Source organism: Dermacentor albipictus, chromosome 2 (assembly GCF_038994185.2).
Source record: "Dermacentor albipictus isolate Rhodes 1998 colony chromosome 2, USDA_Dalb.pri_finalv2, whole genome shotgun sequence".
Taxonomy (NCBI): domain Eukaryota; kingdom Metazoa; phylum Arthropoda; class Arachnida; order Ixodida; family Ixodidae; genus Dermacentor; species Dermacentor albipictus.
The window spans coordinates 162,976,088-163,001,382 of NC_091822.1; the positions used below are offsets into that span (position 1 = coordinate 162,976,088).

General features: G+C 44.4%; 1 protein-coding gene across 5 annotated transcripts in view; it reads right to left on the reverse strand.

Moving 5' to 3' along the window:
- The window catches only part of LOC139056239 (chromosome-associated kinesin KIF4-like), a 100,940-nt gene that overhangs the window by 28,317 nt on the left and 47,328 nt on the right, over positions 1–25,295 (reverse strand). For 4 of the 5 annotated variants that reach the window (XM_070534295.1, XM_070534297.1, XM_070534296.1 and 1 more), the window contains 7 exons: positions 21,530–21,556; positions 19,302–19,577; positions 13,220–13,314; positions 11,365–11,524; positions 7,121–7,414; positions 5,709–5,846; positions 2,558–2,669 (listed from right to left, as the gene is read on the reverse strand). In XM_070534295.1, coding sequence (XP_070390396.1) covers positions 2,558–2,669; positions 5,709–5,846; positions 7,121–7,414; positions 11,365–11,524; positions 13,220–13,314; positions 19,302–19,577; positions 21,530–21,556 — 1,102 coding nt within the window. The remainder of the gene's footprint in view (positions 1–2,557; positions 2,670–5,708; positions 5,847–7,120; positions 7,415–11,364; positions 11,525–13,219; positions 13,315–19,301; positions 19,578–21,529; positions 21,557–25,295) is intronic. The other variant, XM_070534298.1, reaches the window with a different exon arrangement.

Here is a 25,295-nt window from a genome sequence, read left to right on the forward strand (position 1 = left end):
CGCACAGCGAGGGACGCGCCTGAATGTATCCGATGTTTCTGGAAAGTTATCGATGCTTCTACCCGGCTGTGTGTTGTCGCCGAACCTTGTGTTATCTGATTTCATCGCGTAACGCGAATGGTGTAGAAATTTGTGGAAGGCACACGGGTCCGAACGATTAATCTGGAACATTCGAACAACCGACGCGCTTGACCCGCTGATCAGATTGCTCGTGCAGACTGATTGCCCACACGTTGGCAATGGGACGAAGAATTACTGCAAGTTTCTCACTCGTTTCCTTTTTATGACAGGTGCACAACTATCAAGTTTTCTTACGTGCCCTTGCATATACAGTGATAATGCTATGGACGTGTGCTCCAGTTGCCCAGCTGCAAGTGAGCTGAGTGGGAAATCCTCCAGTGCAGACTACTGCCCATGTGTCAAATGTGAATCAGAATCATTGGTTACACCTCTTCAGACTAGGAACTGCAAACGAGACGAGATCTCTATATGCAAGTCTATCAGAATTCATGAATAAATGCACATACAGTTAAACGTTGATATAACGAAGTCAGTAAAATTGGCAGTTTGCTTCGTTATATCGAAATTTCGTTATACAGTTACATGTCAATATAACAAAATTCTCGGTATAATGAAGTATTTAACTGCATAAGCTCTCGTCCATAAAACACCATGTATTTAGAACCTCAATATAACAAAATTTCACTGCCGCCACAAAGAAATGCCGAGACAATAAATGGAAATTTCCACAGACATAGATGGCCAAATGATTGAATTAAATGCGGTTGCTTGCAAACACACCTCAAATCATGCGGCACCAGACCACCGAAGTGGAGCTGTATCATGTTCCGTATAAAGTCCAAGTGTGATAAGATCTTATCATGCCCCGCACAATGTGTACTTTAGGTGCGAGTGATAGTGTGCGACGGTAAGAGAAGAAAGATGGTGGCTTCACGAGTGCCACTTTCCCGCGCGAGCAAAGGGAAAGTGCGGGAAGGGAGCTTGCTCGTGGCAGCGCAATCAAGCGTGCGCGAGGGGGCAGGTAGGGCGCAGTGGGGGGGGGGTAAGTTGGCGCAAGTCTCTCACTACGCTTTAGCGCACACTCGTCCCCGCGGCTGATAGCATCACCCACGCTGGGACGACGCTATCCTGAAAAGAGCTGTCAGCGGGGAGCAATGGCTTCGTTTGCCCCTTGCTCCAACGGGTCACCGAAACTGGAGATTATGCAAGCTCCAATACAACACGCACGGGAAGGCAGCTTACATGATGCTATGCCGTCACGGCACGCCCACTCTGCACACGCGGCAAATCTCCTCCAAAGCACAGTGCACGGCTGTGTATGCGCTCAGCCACACTTGGTGGTGTTCTATGGACAATACATAGTATTCTATGGACAAGAGGCTATGAAAAGTAAATACTTTGTTATACTGAGAATTTCGTTATATTGAAGTTCATATATATACGCAAAGAATCTTTCTGTCACTTTATGGTCAATTAAAAATAACGGCAAATGTTTTTCGACACAGGTTAATCTGAAGCTCTTAAACTTTCAAAAGAAGAAATCAACCCTGGTGTGACACATTTGATGAAAAAAATTGACCTTTAAAGGTTAGTTTGACCTTTAAGATGATGAAAATAAGGTTACTATTGCGGTCACCAGGCATATGTATGCTTATTAAGTAAGGGGCCAATTTCAGGATCAAAATAATGTTGTGGCCACAAAGACATATTGGCACAGGTGCATGAATTAAGCAGGGATTCAATTAACCAAAAATCTAGCTAACCAAAGTTGAATTAATGCAAGTCTACTCAACAATTAGGATCATAGCCCCTACCGTCGACCCCTTCCGTCGACTTCAGTTAAATTGAGGTGTTGTGTACACAATTGTACAAGCCAATGTAGTGCCATCAAAAGTGATGAATATTGGTATTTAATATGTGTCACGTACATCTTAAACATACTTCTAGTTTGACGTGCTGCAAGTTTGAAAAATATGTGTAAAGTGTCTAAATAAAATGAGTTGGATGGCAGATGGCTACGTGTTTGCTTATGTCAGCATGCCGTCATGTCACGGGTTCATATTTTTGTTTTTAACAATGTTAAACCATCAGGCTTATTTTTCAAGAGTCTGGATTAGTAGTTCTTTCCAAGTACTAGACATGACATAGTTGATGTTCTCATATCTTATATTCCTCTAGAGAGTTCTCGCATGGCATCCATACTTTGTAAACATCACAAAACTTACGGAAGAAAATACTGAACTCTTTCTGCAGTTCTTTGCCTTTCATGATTATGAAGATGCAAGAAGTGCACTGAAACTAAATTTTGAATGGACAGAAAATATTGGCACCTGAATAGGATAAAACAATTCCTGTAAGATATCAGCAAGATCAAAGCAGTGTGAGGCACAATCTTTTAAAAGGTTTGCATGGTTATGCATCAAGTTGTTATCTACATTTGAATAAGCATACCATAACATACCATCACATACTATTTTCAGTGTTCAAGTATACTGCAGATTTGGCATCAAAAGCTACGGGACTGTGCCCGACTCACCAGGTTCCACATCCAGGATTTTTCGCTGGATTTCAGCAATCTTGTCACTGTGCTCTTGCAGCGAGCGCTTGAGCTCTTGGAGACGCGCATTGCACTCGGCCTTGTCTTCAGCCTGAAGTGCAACAAAAGTATCTGATTGGCAAGCATGATGTGTTAAATAATCAGTCAAGAGATCAAATGATTAACTAGAGCAGCGAGATTATGAAATTTGTAGGCATAGGATTTGTTGACAAGATCTGGGTAGCCGATGATCCCTAAGATGCACCTCCGCCCTGTAGTGGACTATGTGGAATAGCTTCCTTTAGAAAAAAACTTTTAGCATAAATAAGATTTTTCAGAAATATACATCAATGACCAGTGAAGTCGTCAGACTTCCTTGTCAAAGAGGATCATGCCCATACAATAAACTATGCTCTGTATGCTATTTCATTTCTGTTGATTGATTGATTCATGGAGTTCACTGTCCCAAAGCGGCACTGGAACTTCGAGCGATGCAATAGTGGGAATGGCCTCAAAATAATTTTGACCTTGTGTGCAGCTTATTTTAGGCATATCAGTGGTATTGCATTTTCGCATTATCAGAATGCGGCTGTAGCAGCATGGAATTGGATCTACAACGTCGTGTTCAGCAGCAGAATGCCGCTGCCCTTGAGCCAACACGGTGACCACATTTCAATTCTGTGACATGTGCTGCATACATGATGACATCTCTGGTGTGCCATTAACACAGTTAAACATGTTCTCAATTTTGTAAAGCAAGTTTTATATCTATGTTGGCTCATAGAAGGATTGGACTACAGCCAACTCTCCTTACGGAACGTCAAGGGACCAGAGAAAAACATTCCGTTGATCAGTAGTTCCAGGGTGACGTTCCATTTAAGTGGCAGTTACGTTTAAGCAATTTCCGTTTAATGAGATTCCACTCTATATCTGTGCAAAGCTTCTATACCTCCGTTTCCTTGCTATTGTGTCACTGGTCCCATAGACAATGTATGAGGGCACCAGAAATTTCAGACGCCTTACAGCGCTCCATTCGATAATTCATGCCTGTACAAGAAACATTAAACATTGCCAAAGCGTAAGCGGCCATGTTGCAGGCATCTCCTCGAAACCAAAACTAGCGAAGTCTAGTTTATCCAGCACTGACAGCACCCAAAGTACAGGACAAGTCAAGCCCAGCAAGCTTAATTGTAAAGCTGCATTGTTGTGCGAGTTCCACCGATGTTGGTTCCGCACGCCCAGCATTTGTGCATTGACATGTTAAAGCTGGAGCCTTGTTCACCCCTTATAAGTGTTTCATTATTCTGACAAAAAGTGACCGTGCGTTTAGGAATGGGCGACTGTTTGCACTTTCAAATACGAATAGTTAGTGCCTAGCATTTGATTCGGATTCTAAAATCAACTACTTGGTATTTTTGAATACTGCAAACTGACCAGAATGTCCGGAGCAGCAGACTGTTTAAGCCTCGTTTCTGTTCTCCATCTGCTAAGCAAAATACAGTCGACTTCTCTTAATTTGACTTACATGGAACCGACAAAACTTGTTGAATTATCCGGCGGGTCAAATTACACAAGATGCAGAAAAAACTCAGAAACACAACACTGATTTATTTGCCCAACGTCAACACATCCCCGAATCAAATGAGCACCCGTTTTCTGTGTGTCCAAAGTAGAGAACACAAATGACATTAAAGCTCCTAAACACAGAATAAATATAATGAGCACCGGATTTTCTAGCAATCAATATATGTGTTGCACAATGGCGACCGGTTTCTTATCAGCTTTGCGGCAATACGTCATTGTTATGCAATAAAGCATATACACTCCGTGAAGGTGGTTTTGGTTTCGTATCCAACTGCACTGCGCAGGCAGTTTTCAGCTCGGTATTATTTTAAGGAAAAAAAAAGGCACGCATTATAATCTGGTAAATACGATTTTAAGATATTGTGAACTACTGTTATTGCTTGACAATCTCCCCAGGGCAAGTCAAAAGTGGCCGTTTTCGACTGGAGATAACATGTGTTCAATGGGTTTACTATCTCCTAAACTCAGCCAAAACGGACGCTGCCACTAAAGCGGTCGATATTTCAGTCAATACAGGGGTCAGGCACATGCATACTGAGTGGTAAAGTTTCGGTGAAGACCAATTTTAGGAACATGTAACAAAATTTTGGGTCCATAGAAATGCAAGGGCGCCGGCTGAGACTTTCGGTCAGGATCGAATTAACCAAAAGATCAACTTAACTAGAGTCGAATAAATGTAAGTCAATTGTGTCACTTATCATAAGTGTAACAACAAAAATTTTCAAAGCAATGCTGAAACAAAAAGGGTATTACAAGTTTTGTATTCGCTTTTGCGGCAGAATTCTACATCACAATCTACAGTCTTTGCTTGCAGTCTGCCATTTAGTGTTGTCAGTCTAGCTATGTAGCAGTTTCATCTTGGTCGTTACAGCCAGTGATCTCGGGTGGTTGCTTGGGCTAGTTGGTTATTCATGATGTGATGTCTTTTGTGCTGTGTGGTGGTGTTTTATGTGTCTATTGCTCACAAGTCCTTCAATAACTTTTCTTTTTGCACAACTTGTCTTTTTTTCTTGGCAACAATTTTTTTCAGCACTCTTGTAAAGCTAGTCAAACAGCAGTTATTCTTTCTTGGAGAAATTGTTTGCAACCAGGCTCTAATATTGTTGAGAGGCTATTCTTGCAGTGCTTTTTTTTTAATGACAATTGGTGATCTTGTGTTTAAAATTGATCATTTGTCATTGATAGTTGTCTATTTTTGCACTAGTCAGCACAGGCATTGTACCTAAATATACTGAAAAATAAATATTTTGCAACCACAGAACAGAGTGCAAGGCACGGTCTTATCGCACTTGGACTTTATGTGGAACCTAGGCTTCTTTTGGCACAAGTCGCGTGCTAATGAAGGAAAGATAAGGTGTATTCAACGTCAGCCCAGTGACTGTTTTCGATCAGCTCGACCAGCCGCTATATTTAAAGAGGCTCTCCTTAGTTCAAACTCCATTTATTTTATTGTACAGCTCAACTTAAGTTTCTCTTTAAACAGCAGATCGTGTACTTTACATAGAGCTTCCGCTGCTGCCCAAGTGGCTTGCATGCCGGCTGGTGAAGTATATCGACAACGCCTTACCATGTCGGGGTCCTTCAGCTGCTTCTCGACCATGTGGGTTTCGATGGCAATGGCCTTGCGCTCCTCGATGAGTGAAGTCAGGTGTTGCTCTAGCTTCTTGCTCTCGGACACAACGAGAAGCTCGCTTCGCAGCCAGCTCTGCAGCGAAAGAGAGAAGAGAGCTTAGGAGCTGAACAGGAACAGCCAGAAGCTAAGCTGAACAGAACAAAAAAGTGGCTATTGCTGGTGAAAACCTAGGAATTTTCTCTCTCTCTACAGAGAGAGAGAGAGCAATTACAGAGCAACTCCACTACTGTCCAACTTGTATAGATGCGCCAGCCAATTTGCTCGTTTTCATGACATCACAGTGCAGGAGAACTACTACTTGCAAGATGGTGTTGTTAACGACAATGACGCACCAAGAGTCTTCCTATTCTTGTGTCCACTAAGCAGTGTTACTTCATGCAGTTGTTAGAATGTACCTCAGTTTTCGGTCTTGGAAGGTGTCTTGATGCAGTAAAAATTTGCAGTTGTGTATTGCCTTGCCAGTATATGCATGTGCTTGCTCAATGTTTTCACCCATAGTCGTTTTGCCAATGCAACTTGTTTTTCTTGTCATTACTCGGGTACTGCTTACAGATTCACTTAAATGTCGCGGCGGTCATCAAATCTTCTTGTGCTCATTAGCGTGCAGTGATGCAATGATCCTGTCCTCATCAAAGCTTTGAAAATAGTTGGCACAATGTCACATGCTAAAGTACAGTAAGGGAATGCAAGATTCAGGCAGGAGCAGTACATGCATGTGCTTCAACTTTGTCTAGTGCGTTATCTTCTTGCAATAACTGTATGCTCTGTGCCAATATAAAAGAACACTTTATTCCAGTTCGAACGGCAATTCTTGCAAAAATGTAAGTGAGAACCTCACTCACTGCTATTTGCTATATAGGTCTCATGCTGAAGAATCACACTCAGTAGACTATATATCGGCACACACCAAAGAAAAATTACCAGCTTTAAGCGCAAGTGTGGTATAGCTTAGTGTGGTAAGCACTATTCTAGTAATTGATATTCCAATGCTAAGCTGCGGCATTTGATTTCCCTCTGGGATTATTGCATACCGAATATAGGGGCTAGCAATCGTATATCATTACGAAAAGACATTAATGGCTGTCTACAAAGTATAGTTGTAGCTGTATTAAAGCAAAATTGCATCACGATGCACTTTTCACCCTATATGTTGGAGCAAAGTAAAGTCCACTGACAAGGCAACCCCTAACACTTGGGGTCGGCTTTCTTCCATAGTGAACGTGTTCTGTTTTGTCAAGTTCAATGCAATAAGCTTGTTAGCAGTCTCCTCTACACGAAAGAAAATGCTTTAGAATATGCAGGCAACGGTTAAAGAAGAGAGAAAACGAGAGGTAAATAGTCCTTGCCTTGACACGTGCTGCCATGCTGTCAAAGCCCTGGTCATTGGCACGATTCTCCAGGCGGCGACGCTGAGCGGCCTCGAGGCGGTTTTTGGCCGCCAGGGCCTCCTCCACACGCCTTTGCAGCACATTGATGCGCAGCTCATTTTGGCACGCCATGCGTGCCATCTGTACCGACTGCTGCTGCTCGCGCACGCGCAGTGCTCGAACCTCACGGTTGCGCTCAGTCTGCTGCCTCCGGTGGCGTTCAGACTCCTCCTTCATACGCTTCATGAGCTGCACCCGCACCTGCTTCATGTTCTGAAGAGGAGGAACACAAGAGACCACTGCTATGCACTTCGCAAGTGAACACCGGGTATTCATCAAAAGTGGCACATTGAAATTCCTGCCTCAGTTCGCTCTAACAAATGCCGACAAGCGTCTGCTCGAGCCTAGTTAATTTTTTTTTATTGGTAGAGAAGGACTACATCGTATTTTTGAGAATTTCTTGGCTGCAACAGCCGAATTATGAGAAAGTACTTTCAAATCTCCGACATCACTCTGCTGCAATGGTGCAGAACTCCAGCGCACAATTAAAATTACTGAAGTTTAGCAGAGTAATTGAAATGTGGGGCAAACAGGTGTGGATTCATAGATTTGCCTGGGCAGTGCAATGCAACACTGAAAAGAAAGAAAGAAGAAAAAGAAATGAGGACAGGGCATTACCTGTCCATTTGCTTTGTTCTTTTTTTTTACCTGTTACGACATGCTGTTTAGGCAAAGCTACCAGGGGACTCAAGTTTAGTTTACCCTTTATTTTCTCTTGTAATAATCAACCCCTACTTAACACCTATGGTGCAGTTGCAAAAACGCGCCCTAAGAATAATAACATTTTCCTCTGTTCATTACCCAAGTAGCGTTCTGTTTACTGACCTTCGTATTCTTTCTTTCTTTCACGGCGTTAAAGGGACACTAAAGGTTACCAGAAACTCAAGTTAAAGTGGTAGAGCAATGTTCTAGAATGTCTAAGGCATCAATATAATCACGAACAGAGCTTCAGTAACCGAGAAATTGAGGTAAATGCATGACACGATTTGAGACCCTCCAGCGACATTCCGGTACTATCCCGAAGACGAAAGCACTCCTCATAATTTGTGTTACTAATACTCAACTACTCGTATTAAAAATATAATTTCATTCGATTATAAGACGGAAAACAATGCTACTTGTCTACGTCTATTCGATTCTAAGAAAAAATAACATTTTGACGTTACCCTTCAGTAATATGGGTGTTCGAAAGGTTTTGTTTTCGCTCGACTCTGCGCGCTCGACTCTGCGCCGCGCACGCTTTGGAGTTTCAGTACTTTCGTTATCGCGTTGTGCTGTGAGGGCTCTGCTGGCTCGCGAAACTTTCATTTGAAACAAGCAGCGAGAATGCCACGTCCATGTGATGTCGTGGGAGGCCCTTAATGCTTTCCCGCTCTGGAGAGCCGGTGTCGAGGCCACCGTCGTAGTACGCAACGACGCCGGAAGCGCGAGCCCTCAGCAGCAGGTCGCGCTCGTCAGTGCTCAAATCGCTGAAGTTGAGCCCACCATCGCGAGCCAATCTGTCGGTGTCAGGATCCATTGCGACGAGCGTCTACGTTTGCGTCATAGAATGAAGTACCAGCTTATGCGCGTCTTGCGCTGGAGTTTGAGGTATAGTAGCAGCGCCTGGTGGCGGTGCGGGAAACGATATCTGGGTCGTACCAGCTTGGGTTGTATTGAGCCCTGGCTGTGGTGAAGCACGTTTCTAGGCCGAGTTTTGCGTCGATTTGCACTTTTTTATGCCCTGTTGCGAGTGCGAAAAGGCTCGTCACTTCTCACAGACCACGCCGACCACGCTGCGAGCTCGCCGCAGCCTATAGTTTAACGAAAACGGACTCTCCCTGTGCCATGGGACGTAATGCTGGGAGCAGAAGGAATCGGTGATGCCGATCCGGAGAGACCTAGCCTAGCCTCGAAAAGGCGTCACAGTCATTACTTCTGCATCGTGGGCTGCCGTGAAGAAGAAGGCCTGAATCCCAACATCAGATTCTACCGTTTTCCTTCAAGGCCTCACGAAGTGGAGCGTCGGGCGCGCTGCATAGCTGCAGTTCGTCGCGCTGAGTAAGCAAAACTTCGTGCCATGCTGACTGCTTCGCCTGTCTTGAAGCTTGCTCGATTATCTGCGTTCGAAATTTCATTTTTTTGCACCTACAGTACCGACAGCATACCGACATAGCAGCAGGCATGGCTGGTAATTCACGATTCGAGACCCGGCCACAGCGACAATTAATAATTCAACCGATGCGAAGTGGTGAAGTGTGTGCAAATGAGCACAAATGGTCGGGCTGCTCATTCGATGACAATTCACTACTCCACTACGAGCAACACAGGTTAAGAGAGTTAAATGCGCTCATCCTTGATCTCAAGCCAGCACGTTGAGGCAGCGCAGCAAGGTAGTATTGATTGCAGCACATCGATGTTCGAGCGCTGTCATTAAAAGCTACATCAAGCGAGCAGCGCACAAGCTCGCGCTACAGCGCGAATCGCACATAAGTGCGAGCTCATATCCATTGCATCCGTTTAGCGGCATGCAGTCAACAAAGATTGCAGGAGGCCCGCCGTTTGGCGGCATGTCGAAAGACCACTGCCGTAGCGGCGCGTACGATCGTGCGCTCGAGCAGTTCGTACATCGCAGCGCGTACCGTCGTGTGCTCGAGCAGTTCCGTACACATGATGTCTGCTTATCACTGCTGTGGATTCATTTATAGCACGCACTTCCTCGCGTTTGTGCGCCTGAATCTAGCAGCTAGCATGCAAACCTTACCTGTAGTTCCACTTCGTACGCGACTCGCTTCACTTGCGATTGACACCGTGCTAAAACTTCGCCACCTAATTCTTGAACGGCGTACACGTATTCGGCACTGCATAATTTCTTGCCTTTACGCACCGTGCCACCCCTGAAAAAAATCTTCGGCGCCCGATATACGCAGCAGGCCGTGCTACAACACAACCGAAAGTGGCGGGTCCATATTGTAAACGTGCTTTCCGAAGCAGACGACCGAGCTTGGTACGACCCATTTTAGGACAGAGGGCGCTTTTTAACACCTTTCTCGCAGCGCCCCCTGGGCAATGCAAGGGCCCCATGGTCGCGCGTTTCTCCTTTCGCTAACCACCATACTCCCGTTTTCGCTCTGCTGTCGGCACTGTCTTGGCTATGTTTCTGGCCGCGTGTTTGCATTTTGCGCAGAAAAGCCGTAGCGCCATCTGCGGACGCCGTTCTACTCACCAATGGCGCAACGTCACTATGACACCAGGATGTCAGTACTCCTCGATCGGAGGGCGGGCGATTTGAACTGCGCTAGAGGTACGCGGACGCTTCAGAAGGCATTTTTTCTTAAATTAAGTCTCTCCTTGGCACGAAACAAGCGTTTCATGGTTTCTGGGATGGTGTTTCAACAGTCCACGTTGACTTTATAGTAACTTTTAGTGTCCCTTTAAGAAATTATAAGATCACTTGTTTAGTTCACAAGAATACTCAACACGAACTTTCCCTTACCCAACACCATATTTAACTTCCCACGTGCAAACACCAGGCAAGCAACTAGCTTTAACTTAAACCTTCCTTAGTGCAGTAATGTATATGGTGAACAATTATTAGAGTTCTTTATTAGAGCACTATAACTTGGAACACTGTGCCTGTGGAAATAAAAGTAACCAGAAATTTTGATCTTGTATGCAAACGCTTCTTCTTGTCTAGCCAAATGTAATAGCTTTACATCAAAAAAAAAAGTACTTGTTCATGTAAATAATGTTCTTACTCATTGAGCAGATATGTATTTGGCTGACCTGTATATGTACTTTTGTGTATTGGACCAGCTACTAGCCACACAGGCTATTGGTCCAACTATTTTTGTACACATTCCTTGACTTGTTTAAATAAAGCTCACTTCTTGGTTAATTGATTTATTTATTGATTGATTGATTGATTGATTGATTGATTGATTGAACCCCTAATCATAAAATTTAACAGCTTTGAAAGAATACTTGATCAGTCTAAGCTGAGTGAGTGTTTTTCCTTAGCATCTGATGAAAGTAGCCCCAGAAGGAACCCCAAAAATGGAGTAAAGTAATTGCCGCAATAACCCAGTCCAGCGACTGTACCCAGCATCAAACTTTTCCCAAATGCACAAAGAAAGCATCACTTCAAAACAAGGGCAACACTGCAACTGTGACGCGAGACCCACCGTGATCTCCTGCTGGAGCTTCTTGGCACTGCGTTCCGCATCCTCCTTGAGTCTGATCATACGGGACTGCTCCTCAACCTTCTTGCGCAGTTGGCCGACGCGATCTTCCAGCTCTTGAATGCGCTTGCGTCGCTGCTCTGCTACCTTGTTCCCAGCCGCACTATAAATTGGCGACAAAGACCAAGAACCAATTTCAAAATGTCATTGTTTAGGGTCAGTCAATGTTTGGCGGAATGCACTGCTGGCAAATCTTGCCCATCACGAGAATGGGCACTCTTATGGTAGACTGAGGAGTCAAACAAGCTCTCGCAGGTAGAGCTACTTTTGCTCAGCGAGGCGGTGTGGCTGTATCAATTTATTTAAGAAATATACCAAACAAGCTTGACATTAAACCTGATACAGTATGTACCCGAAGCTAAGGCACACATTTTTTTCAGAGAAATTAAGTCTGGAAGTCACCTACACGTTACAGTGGGATAGGAAACCAAAATTACGTTTGTGGCGCTGGCGACAGTCCACTGTCAGAGCCGTCAGAGGCAGCGTAATCACCATCACAAATGGCGACAGAGCATGTTTACGTGAACGTTGTTGCGAGTTCATTTTGTGTTAAACTACGGCCTATAGCGGCATTCTTGGGCAATCAGTGAAATTTTGCATAAATAGGTGCCAGACGCATTGGCTTAACTGGCTGCCAGCATTGCTGGCACCGTGCTGGAAACGCTGTCAGCCACACACTTCGACAAGTTCAGTGCAGAGTCGGGTAAAATCCCATGAAAGTGACAGTCGTATCTCTAGAAGTGATTGCTCGAGAATGCTGTTCCTGTGTGCTGGGTATCTGTGGCCACTGAAGCACAAATGGTGACGACCGACACAGTCACTATGAAAGCTCATGAAAATAAATTTTCGCTTCTGCGACGGTAAATTGCTCAAGTCTCGTTCGTTGAATTGAATGTGCGGTGTTTAGTGGCGCAAGGGCCAGGTGCGGCCAAAGAGCGCCAAGCCAGTGTCGCTCTTCTGGCTGCAAACGAATGAGTATCCTACATTTTTATTTTATAAATTGGTGGCAGGTTACATTCAGATGCATCTTTATTTTTTCGGCACCTGTGAAAATTGGGTGCACGTCAGATTCAAGTGCGTATTAGAATCGAGCGAACACAGCATGTAATAGAGTCTCTACAATTCATTAGCCAACATCAGCATCCTTGTTTCTGGTGTACAAAACCATCTCTTCTTAGTCAGAGTGACATATAAAGGAGCTAAAATTTGCACAATCCTGGCAGCTGCTAATCTATCGTAGTCAAAGTGTTGTAGCCATAGCTAGAAGTGCATCATCATGGCTAGAAAGAACTCAAGGGGGCCACGCAGCCCACACATGGGGTGGAAGTTTTATGGGCAAGCGTTAGCAATATCAGCATGAGAGTCATGCAACATCAGCATGAAGCTGTCGGTGGGTATGTCAGTTTAGAGGAGGCACAAGCGTATTGCATGACCCCGGCACATTTCTTCGTAGGTGCTCATGCAGATAAGCCTACTTGCGGGGTATCCAGTGCTAGGTTTATTGAAGAAGAGGTCTTTGCTGATCAGGCCTCACAAACATCAGAAATTTATTTCATATGAAGTTTATACCATATTATGAATTGAATATTGTGTGATGCTACATGTCCTGCACAGCCTTCAGTGAAATAGTGTCACTTTGATAGAAAGATGTTAGGCAAGAAAAAGTAGTTTTGGCACTTCATATATTAGTGTGTTTCACACTACCACAATGCTGATTATCTTCACTTTAGAGCTCAAAGAACAAGAGAGAGCATATAAATTCCACATGAACCGCTAACGCAAATGTGCAGAAACTAACCTTTTAGTGTTTTGCTGGCTTGATAGCATGGCAGAGAGGTCATCACGTTCTTTCTTGAGAATAGCTACCTCACGCTCAAGTTCACGATTGTTTGCCTGTGTAAAACAAAGAAATGGACAAGAAATGTTATGCGATAAACACAACTGATGAAGCACAGCTACACTTGCCAGCTTTTGCTTCAGTGCACAATGGGGGCCATTAGTTTTGCAGGGTACTTGCAACTCTCCACGCCATTTCAAAAGCTTGAAAGCACGAACATAATGGGATAATGAATATATAACATGAGAGGGAGTGTCGATGGCTCTGAAAATAAAATGCAGTTAAACCTAGAGTCCGTAAAATCGGAACTTCACTTCATTATAATGAATTTTGATATTTGAAAATGTAAGGAGCCACAAAACTTTCCGTATTATTGGAAAATCTGAAAAAGCAACTTTTACTGAGGGAAAAAAAAAAAAAACATTTTGTAGAATTTGAGAGTCGACGACGAAAGATACGGTTTCGTGCCATGTCTGCGATATCTTCATGTCAGCGGCATGAAGCAAGACCAGCCACACTTTCCCGTCCACTCCGTCCCCTGTGGCTGATACAGTCGAACCTCGATATATCGAACAGCGCGGTGATCACAAAATAGTTCGATATAGCCAGAATTCGATATATAAAATCACGTAGAAAACGCGTCAAAAACTAGCACAAATCAATCAATGAACAAATCGTGGCGCAATAGATACTCACATGAAGCTTCAAACAAAGTATTTATTTCGTTCGCTGAAAGCACTGAAGCAGCTTAGCCTGCTTCATATTGGCAACTGCGTGCTTGACCACGGCGTCTTCAACATAGTCCAAACGGTCCACAAGAGACGGTCCTGTGCCTTCTATTGCGCCGCAGTAGTGGCGTACAATGGCCAAAGCAGCTACAGCCTCAGTTGCAGTCGGGAGTGGTGCAACATCAGCGCTTGCTGGATCAGCCTCGGCAGCGTCTTCGTTTGGCCGCTCAGCAGTCACTTCTGCCGCGATCTCCACGTCTGTTAACTCCGCCATTGTTCCGGTGCTGTCGTCACCGCCAACGAAGTCCTCAATGCACATGCTGTGTAGCTCAGCACCGACAAAGCGCTCCAACTGGCTCCACGGCCGCCTCGATCACGCGCGCACGGCGGGGGCGCGGGCGCGCGTGATTGAGGCGGCCGGGCTGGCTCATGGCCGGGCAGCGCGCGTGCGCTACCCTCGAGACCGGCCTCATAGAATAAAGATGCCGGCCCAGGCCGGCCGTGGCTGGCTCCAAGCCGCCGCGTGTGTACTCCGCTACGTTCAAATGGCGCTCTCGGCGCAACCAATGTGGAAGCTGTCGTACGCAGCAGTCTGGAACGCCCATCGCGCCACCGCTATCTTCGAGAGTGTTGCCGGAAAGCTCGCCTCCTGTCAACAGAGCGCACTTGGTCTGGGGCGGCAGAGTTCGATATATCCATTTTACATCCGGCCCCGTTCGAAATGAAAAAATATATATGCATGCGATTTTCCACGTGATACAAAAAGTGTTCGATATACGCAATAATTCGATATATCCGTGTTCGATATATCGAGGTTTGACTGTAGTATCGCCGGCAGTGCGGGGAGCGAATGCTTCGGCTGCTTCTCGCTTCAACGCATCTCCAAACTCAAGATTATGCAACCTCCAGCATTAAATGCACAGGAAGACAGCGCACTATGCCATGTCGTCTCAGCGAGCTTGCCTAGTCTCTGCTCGCGTCGCACATTACCTCTAAAACAGGGCATGCAGGCTGCACGTAGAGCCTGCATGCCTCTGCCCATGCCCAATTGACACAACTTGAAACCGTAGCGTATTTGCACGATTGTAAGTCGACCTATTTTTTTTTAAATTTGAAAATCTGAAGTGGGGGGTCAACTTACAATCGAAACCAAAACATGGCACCGAAAAAAAAAAAAGCGAGACCAACGAGATATCAAGGGAGCTACAACGTAGTTACAATTTTATGTTTGCTCTACAGCCCTAGATGTAGCTTTCCGCTATCCCACGCGTTTGTTCGCTTTTTAGAAGGGTCTTTTAACATTTTTTATAGTTTTACAGCACACACAGCCCTCATGGGGGGTTGTTAATAGTTCGTGGAAGTGCCGCTGTTCCATTTATGGTGACACCCTAGGAACAGTGGAACTTGTGGGAAGTATCGATAGTTCATGGAAGAGCAGACACCGCTCACATGTTTCTCTTTCCGTGCAGCTCTAGTTTCATGCGGTCGATTTGACTGCCGGCCACATGCTACTTCCGTGCTTCCTCAGTGGTAATGAGTGCTCCGAGTTCAGTAAACATTTGGGGCTCGTCCACAGCAGCATTCAAGAGGGCTGCCATCCTTTACACTGAAGAAATAAATAACTGCGCAGCGGGCCGCAAGTTTGATGTTTCTTAATGGGTGGTGCGAGAGTGGCAACTGCAGTGAAGCAAAATTTTCACCTGTGACGGCAAGCTAAGAGATTTCCATGGGCCGAAGTCGGGATGCTTTTCAACACTGGAGGCCAAGCTTGTGGCGTACATCGTTGAAATGCGTGACCAGTCCCTGCCAGTGACGTACGACATGGTCATGATCTTCGATCAGGATCTTCGCCTTTTAAGGACTTGCTCTGCCATGAGTATGAGTGGCTGGCTGGAGAAGACCGCGAACATACGCCAACCGGACATGTCAAAAGAGCCTACCTGATGGCTGTGTGTGGTTGGGTGTTTTTGGCGTGGACTTATGTATGTGTGCAAATGCACTTTTATATGCAAACGCGGAATTTCGCTGGACAACGGCGTGCTGTGGGACCATAGCAGCAATGACCATGGCAGCACTAGCGAGGACGATGGCACAAGTGAAGACGAGTAGTCCAGTGACCATGCCAGCTACTAATAAATTTTCATTATGGAATGCACCCGCGCGTATTCCCTTTATTTCCTCTGTCACACGTGATATGGGGGGGTTGACTTACATTCGATTCAACTTACAATCGTGTAAATATGGTATCTTTCATTTCAAATTAAACAAAAAGGAATATTTTTTCTCATCCTAACTTGTTTTTTCTGACTGCTTGTTTGTTTGTTTTCTGACTGCTTGTTCATCCTAACTTGTTTTTTCTGACTGCTAACTTGTTTTTTCTGATTGCAGAAAATTTTGCGATCCCTTCAGTGTAAGAAAAATCTATCGGCAACTGTACTTATTTGTAAAAACAGTTCAGAAGGATGACATGTAGGCCATATAAAAAAAAAGCTGCTCGAGATTAACTACAATAGACATTAGCGTAAATAAATTTCCATTCTGAGAGCATGAACAGCAGATATATTTCCGATTGCCGGAATCAAAGGTTTGGTGCAAAAAACCACAAACACTGCGCGTGCACAAGATTTAGGGGCACATTAAAACTCGGTAATTACCACCAAAAAAAAAAGAAAGAGAAGCAGTGTGTTCGAATGTTTTTTCCTGCGTCTTCTTATAGCTTGACTTGCTGGATAATTTTACTAATTCTGCCGGTCCCATCAGGGTTTAATTAACAGAAGTCGACTGTTAGTATTTAAACACAAACTACCAATGAGCAATGCAATCATGTTCGTGGGTTTAGAATAGAGCTCTTTCGCACAGCACAATAAGTTATCTACTACTTTGACCTGCTTATACGCTGCGATGCTAGATGAACTGTGTTCAATAAATCATTGCCCCATTCCTGTGTCTTTGGCAGATTGCCGATTGAGTAAGCTGACAAGCCTTTGTGTGCACAATCGCTTTTTTAAAGCAAACATCTTCGTATGGTGACAAGAAAGCTTGATTTGTTTTAATATGCTTATTTTGCCACAATTCAATGATATAAGGGACATAAACTTTAGGACAAACTGGCCTGTATAACGAGGGATATTCCTGGTTTCTCTGATTTCGTTGTAAAACGGTCTGACTGAAGGAGAAATCTAGTTGAACCTCAACATTTGGTAGGAGGGCCACCACTGGAAGCGCTGAAGCTGTCATCGTTTTTGCATGAAAATTTGGATCACACGTCATCACTTCAGTGCAGCGAGGCTGAGTGAAACAGTAAAAGGGCCATCATTTTATCCAACAATTTAGGAGGTTTATTTTAATTTCATTGTCCCGTACACAACCATATGTTGATTAGTATCTCCGATTCCCATAGTATTAGCCGCAAGAAAAGTTGCTCTGTGCCTTCTAGATGCTTGACATGCTCATCACAGCATGAATTTAAGAAAACACGGGCATTGCATCTTTTGTTCGGTCAGATTGTTTACAATGCAAGCGCAAGCCCTCTTCTGCGCAAAAAATGTTCAGAGCTTTTCTGGCCATACTGAGTGGGTTAAAAATACCTACTTGAAAGTTGTTATTGCTAAGTTAAGAAATTGGCGAAAATTGCTGCGTGGCACTTTTTCATGTATCACGGGCTTTCTTTCAGGCTGGCAACAATTATATACAGCCCATATTGAGCAACAGAAAGCTAAATCAGGAATTTTTCAGAATGGTTAACAATTTTCTCACCGACACTTTAATGCTCTGATTATATTATTTGACAAGTTGATTAACAATAACTGATTATGTAATTAGATGAAATACAAAAAAAAAGTCTGACTTTCTCCAAGCAAAGGCAAACAACATCACCTTCTTTTCTGTCCAGCTACGTGGCACTTCTACATTTAAAAATTTTGGCACAAATTATGTAGGACATATGGTAGATTTAATAAGAAATGACGTACAACAAAGTGTGTAACTGTCAGATGTGACATTTACAACATACAACCCCTCATAGCAAAAGCCCTCGAGCTCCTGGGATCCAGTTATTCTTTTTGCTCATTCTGCAAATTTAACATCATGGGTATTTTGCCGCACAGAAAAATAAAAATAAAAATTACGCAGATCTCGCGCACTGTGGGAATCATTGTGTGCAAAGTTTTCTGTGCTGTTTGCTTTAATTGACGATAATTAGCAGTGATGTTGACAACAAATGTTTAATTTTTTTAATGTTTTGTCCAATACGACAGTGGTAAGTTGATGTTGAACGTTACATTGAATGCATCACTGCTGTTGGTGTGTTAGTACATGGAACACGAAGGGAGAGGTGTTTGCTTGATGTGTTGTTGTGCACCACATTTCATAACCTCCGAGACTGTTGAGCATTGTCATTGCCTCACATGGCACATCGCATTGTGGCAGAAGCATTAAACTTCGATTGAATTATGGGGCTGTACCTGCCAAAACCACAACTGGATTATGAGGCAAGCCGTAGTGGTGCACTTCGGATTAATTTTGGCACTGTGGTGCTTCTTTAACGTGTCCCTAAATCAAAGTGCACGAGGATTTTTTATTTTGCCCCCATTGAAAATTGGCTGCCTTGGTCAAATCCACGACCTTGAGCAATGCCATACCCGCAAAGCTATTGCGGCAGGATCTAAGTGTTGATTTGATGTGCGACTACTTCAGTTGTGTCACCTAGACCTCGTGGTGCGCTTTAATTAATGTGGCTCTGCTTCTGCACGCCCTGCGTAAGTGCATAAGTTCTCCGCTAGAGATGTTTGCACAGTCTTTTTCAGAAATAGCAGAAATGCATTGTACCGTACCTTGAACTCATCCAGCATTTCCTTGCCTTTTCACGTTACCTTTTCCCTATCCCACCCTCCCCTTGTATTTGTATGGTAATTGCGAGCGAAGAGTGGCAAGGCTGTTATTCACTTGTTTTGCGACTGTGTCGATTGTACCAATTCCCTGCCCCCTCTCCCCCTCCTCTCTTCCATTCTATCTAGCTTCCCTCTGGAACTTCCGCGTTGGTAGAAAGGTAAGCGCTTACTGTAAGCTGTCAAGAGGCTAATGTGGCGACCAACCGGGAGCTCCTGAGGGCATTGTGCACACTCGACGCGGCGCGGTCCAAACGAGTTCCTCGCGTTTCTTTTCTTCTCTGCCACACTTCTTCCACGTATATACACGCTCTGAACCACCCCCTGACGCAGTATGCCGAACAGCAGCAGCAGCAGTGGGAAAGTCGCAGAAAAAGGCAAAGAAACCTTTTCCTTTAATAAAGCGCGCGCATGGGTGCTCGCACTAACCTCATACTGCAGCTTCACAACCTCAAGGTGCTGGTCATTCATGGACATCTTGTTGGCGAGCTCCTCCTTGGCTTGTAGCACTTGGTTGAGATCTTCAAGCTCTTTGCTCATTGCGGCACGTCGCATAGTCGCCTCCAGACGCGACTGATTGAGCAGAAACGTTTTCTGCATCTGTTCGGCAGAGCCCTTCGCAGTGCTCTCGCCGAGGGATGTGTCTGAACCTTCCTCCTCGATGGTCGCCATCTCCCTGTCGTCTTCTGCGGGTGGCTTGTCAAGCTGAACAAGATAAAAAAGGGACTCGCTCGTTAAAGGGCTCCCAAGTTCGCTCGCCACCGAAACCCCACGAGCTTAACGGTAGAGGCAGTTACACATGTACAGTCACCCACAGGAGTTTACAGGGCACAGTAGGTGCGAAGAAGCCAAATTCCAGCAACAAATTTGAAATTTCAACCTGAAGCAGTTTGAGACTTGCACAGCGATCCATTAAAAGTACAGGAATTCACATTTGTTGTGGAACCACTGTTGCGTAAGATCTGCATGGCCGTCACACTGTGTGTGAAGGACCACTCAATATATTCACTGAAATGGCTATAGTATACTTCATTTCAGATGCAACAGGCAAAACTGTTAGCGATTGCGCTACTTTTCAGTATGCCTGAATTTTAAACTAAAATTGTGGATCAGGTGCAATAATTGCTTTACCAATTAAAGTTACTATTTTATTAATTATTACGTCTAAGAATTTGTGTACTAAAGCTTATTCACTATGAAACAAACGGAGTGACAATTTTACAATCTCTCTGTAGAGCTTACACTGCGCATCATCCACATTCCTGATGAAATCATACAGCACTACATATTGGAAGAAATATACAAAAATATTATACAACATTAGTTGCACACTTTAGTTATAATGCATGAAGTGATTCTTTATAAGACTTTACAGTTCTTTACAAAATTAATGGCAACAGGTACCTGTGACCGCATAACCAGCATAGGTATTGTGGCAAGGCTTGCAATGTAGGAAAAAGAGCTAGAGTCAATTATTGAATTTTCGGACATGCCCGATAATTTGAGTGCCTTCATGGATTTACCACGCACACCATAGAGCCAATGTATGAGAGCACTTGCAATTTCAGAACTTGAAAACTTTCGTTATCAGATTTTTCAGACTTTTTGCTGTGACCGCAGGTCCAAAACAGCATTAACCAAAGCCATCACTGCTGCCAGTTTTATTGTCTTGCTGCCTAGAACCAGTGCTCTTGTATGCCGATTCGCTGCCAGCTGCACTCACTGCTGCGGCAAGGTTGAGGCCTAGCTGCTTTTAACGTTAGCTACCAAGCTTCCTGTTCGGTTTCGTATTTTTCATAGAAAGTATTTGGCGCTGTCAAAAATGGTGCTCACTGTCATTCTCGCCGATGAGCTTCGAAGAGCTGAAAGCACGACAAGCTCAAATGTTGCACAATGCCAGTGTCAAGAAGTTAGCTTCGCCGCAATACATAGGTGTTTCGCGATCAAGCTTACGCGCTGTATTGCAGTGAAGCATAAAAAGAGTGGAAAGGGGCCACTATTACAGGACACAACATGCAGTCCTTAATTAAACACGCATTAACCCCCCCCAATTTCTGTCACTTTACGAGCACCAATACACCTAATATGTGTACTGGCAGGCCTTCAGAGCAATTTCACATGTGCCTCTGGTGATTTGAGCTCTTGGAAGCAGTAAAAGTCATGCATTCGTTTTTTTTTTGACCTGCCAGATTTTTTAGGCGCATTCCGACCCCTAGGGGGTCCAAAATATCAGACACTAACTGTATATGTGAAAGGAGGAACAACAACAGCTCACACACTAGCGGATGCGGTACACGCTGCTTACTTTAAGCAGAGATTCAATTCATCACTGAGGGTTAACTAATGACTATCCGTAGCAGAATTGCAGTTCTAGACTTTTGTTTACCTCTCAAGCACGAGCATAAAATTTGAGTGCAATATAAAAAACAAGGTATTTCAGTTCCTACTCTGCCTTGCTACTGTAGTCATAAAGGTATACAACTGGCAGTAAAGTGGGCCGTCAATCACACTCACTTCAGACAGACTAGTTCTGGTGATATCTATGACCTGACTGCAGGAACTCTTGCATACATTTCTGGGCTGTCTAAAAAGACATTGCGTGTGCACTCAGTGTCAGTGCCTATATTTCGTGCACTGCCATTGAGCAGAGTACCTACCGCATTGTTTGGTTGACATTCGTTGTCCTGCAAGAAGGACAAGGTGACACCGTGAGATTAGATTAGATTCTCAGGTTTTATGTACCAAAACCACCGTTTGATTATGAGGCACGCCATAGTGGGGGGGCTCTGGATAAATTTTGACCACCTGTGGCTTTTTAACATGCCCCCGATGCACGAGACACTGACGTTTCTGCATTTCACTTCCATAAACAAAAATAATACAGTAAAACCTCGATATAACAGCATAAAATCGGCAATTTGCTTCTTTAGAACGAAATTTCATTTTAGTGAAATTCTGCCTATTATGCAATAAGCACAGTCGCCGATCTATTTTTCTTACATGGAAGGGGCCGCAAATTCTTACCAGTTGTCGGGCAATCGGAAAAATTAAATTTTAATGAAAAAAAAATAATTTTGCTGAGTTTGAGTCTTTGATGAAAGATATGGTTTCGTGCCGTGCCGATGATATATTCACATCCATGATATGAAGCGAAGCCAGCCATGCTTTTACGACCACTCCACCCCCGCGGCTAATAATGTCACTCGTTGTGGGATGATGCTACTGTGAAAACTCCCCGCAGAGGGGCGAAAATGCTTCGTATGCCTCATGCTTCAACATATCTCCAAAACTTAGATTATGCAACCTCCAATACTAAATGCGCAGGAATACAGAGCACATGATGTCGCACCAACTCGACACACCCCCTCTTTGCACACGGCAGATTACCTCTAAAACAGTGCTCGTGAGCTGCGTATGCGCTGACAGCCACGCACAGTCATGGCCGCACTACAAAAGGAAATGCACACCAACTTCGCACGCCCTGCCCTTGGCAGATTTTCGAACAAAAACAGCACCTCACCATGAATTATTACCGTAGTTACCCAATCCTACCACATGCCTGATATTTCCAAGAAATTTAGTTCGAAAATCGCCTGCACATTACAACTGGACACAAAACAAAACCGCGTTTACGGCATTACAAACAGCCTACCATCAAAGCCAGCATTGCTGCCATCCCAAGATCCCTCTCACTCCACTGCAAAAGGTACGACCACCATCACCATGGCGGGAGAACAAGTTTGTGTGTTGGTCAGTGACGGCAGTGTGTGATTTTGAGGCCTCCATCACAAAGACTAAATCAAAAAGTAAGTTACTTTACATGCTGAGCTCGTGGCAGCAGTTTCACCACATGTTTACAGTGTTCTGAGATTAAGCGTCGCAGTACAAATTGGCCGCGTGGCCAATTGTCTAGGTGTTGGCTGTTACCCTGTTTGTGATCGTAGCAGAGTGTTTAGAGAAACGTGGGATGTAAAACGCAATGCACTGGAAGTGTGATGTGTGTTCCATAGACAACAATAAAACGTTATCTGAAACTCACGATGATGGACATTAATTGTAAATAAGTTTCCATTCTGCTAAGTAAGCTTCGAAGGTTTCATTTTTTCCCAATGCCAGTACAGTAAAAGCTCATTAATTCGCAACTCATTAATTCGAAATTTCGGGTCATTCGAAGGAGCTGCTGCGGTTCGTCCAGCAATGTATGGAAAGCAATATGTAACACATCCAGCTAAATCACACTGAAATCCGCACGGCCACCGATAATTAGAACTCCGCGCCATAGTGGATGGGGAGAGTGCTAGTGCGCAGGAGCACGTTGGTGACACAGGCGTCGCCGCACGGGCCGAACAGCTTTGCTTATTCCATCTGCAGCCCTTTGTTTAGGCCTGACCGGAGAGAGATGCATTTGCCAATCTGGCCAGGCATGGTCATGCCACGCTGGCCAGGCATGGTCAACGCCTCTGTTGCAGGTCGCTTCTTTCTTGTGAGGTTCTGTATAAAGCTCAAGGGCAATAATATCATCGCCATATGCCGCATGCTGTACGTGCGAGAAGAAGCGTGCTAGGGTGAGCCGGCGAACGTGGCTCAGTGACGTGTGCGCGAGCAAGGAAGGCGATGTGGAAGCGCGCCTTCTCCTGTTGCGCACGAGGCATAGGCATGAGGCGAAGAGAGGGAGGGAAGAGGAGGACGTCTTCCGCCGGCTCCTGCTTACGGCACGACCATGCGGGCGCCCTATCTTGAAATTGATGTGCGTCGTGACCAAAGTGCACGCTCGCGTGGGCCTCATCTTCAAGGTGATCTGCGATGTTTGCAGAGTGCACGTAAGCTAGTAGCTTCGTATGCGATGTGCTTTCTGCGCTTCGTTTGCGTAGAAGCGAGAGCTGTATGAAGGTCAATTCGCTCGCTGCTACTGCCGCGGTTCCTCGCTCCAGCGTTTTTCAGAGAGTTTCAGCAGTCATCGAGTGAGACGTGTTCGTGTTTACTTGTGCACGCGTGGCGCCATACTAGTTCATTTGGTTAGGAAGCGAATGTGTACAAGTTTACACGGCCGGTAAAACTATTATCCTTACTTCGTATAGCTATCTACTAATTTGCTATCGCAATCGATGCTTCGCTTTTCAGGCAGAACTGCTGCTTTCTTTTTCTCCGTGCCAACCGGGGTGACAAACGCGCAGATGGAGCAAGAGCCATCTCGACGTCGGGCACGTCGGACCGCGTCAGCCGCATCCGGTTACGTTGGCTGCACCAGTGCTTCGAAGTATAGACGTTGTTCACGCCAACGTGATGTAGCGTATGTGCGCACGTGCTCACGTCACGTTGAACTATATACGTGCCTAACCAAGCAATTTTTTTTTACTTTCATTAGTTCGAATTTTGTATAATTCGAATTTTTTTAGCATCCCCGCAGAATTTGAATTAACTAGCTTTTACTGTATCAGAGGCAAGCTAGGCTAAAAAAAAAAACATTAAAATCGGGCGTACATTGTTGTGCAAACATTTATTTTATTTATTTATTTATTATACCCTCAGGGCCAAAGGCATTACAGAGGGGAGTGGGTAATACAGGTTACAAAGACAATAAATACAATACAGTGAATTTTGTTAGGACATAATTTCAACATTCTCCAAAACAAACAAAGGTTGTTAGTGCATCACGAAATCGTTGATTATCCTCAATGGCTGCAATATCGGGAGGGAGGCGGTTCCATTTGACAGATGTCTGGGGAAGGTATGACTGAAAACAAGCTTTCGATTTGCATTTTTGGATGCCAACCTTGTGCCGATGATCAGTGCGATTGGAGATGTATTCCGGTGGTGTAATAAGATCGTCATGTAGCGTGACGTGATGATATACCTTGTGAAATAGAGTGAGGCGACTGATTTTCCGACGGGATTTTAAAGATGGGAGAGAAAGGTTAGTTTTCATGGCTGTGATACTTGCAGTACGGTTGTAATTTGAAAAAATGAAGCGAACGGAGTTATTTTGTAGAAGTTCAAGAGAATATATAAGATTTTCATGCCCAGGGTCCCATATAGATGACGCGTATTCAAGTTTAGGTCTTATTAGCGATTTATAAAGTAGGAGCTTTAAAGACGAAGGAGCAGAAGAGAAGTTGCGACGTAAATACCCTAACATGCGATTAGCGTTATTGGTAACGTATTCAGTATGGGCATTCCATGTTAAGTTTCGTGATATATGTACGCCTAGATATTTATATGATGTGACGGAATCAAGAGGAATGCCATTAAGACAATAAGAAGAAGGGGGAGTGTTAGAGCAGCGAGAAACACGCATGACCTTACATTTGTTAATATTTAATTCCATTTTCCAAGTTTTACACCAGTTAGAGACCAAATTAAGATCGGTCTGGAGAGTATTAATGTCGTTGAGGTTACGTATTTCGCGGAAAATTACGCAGTCGT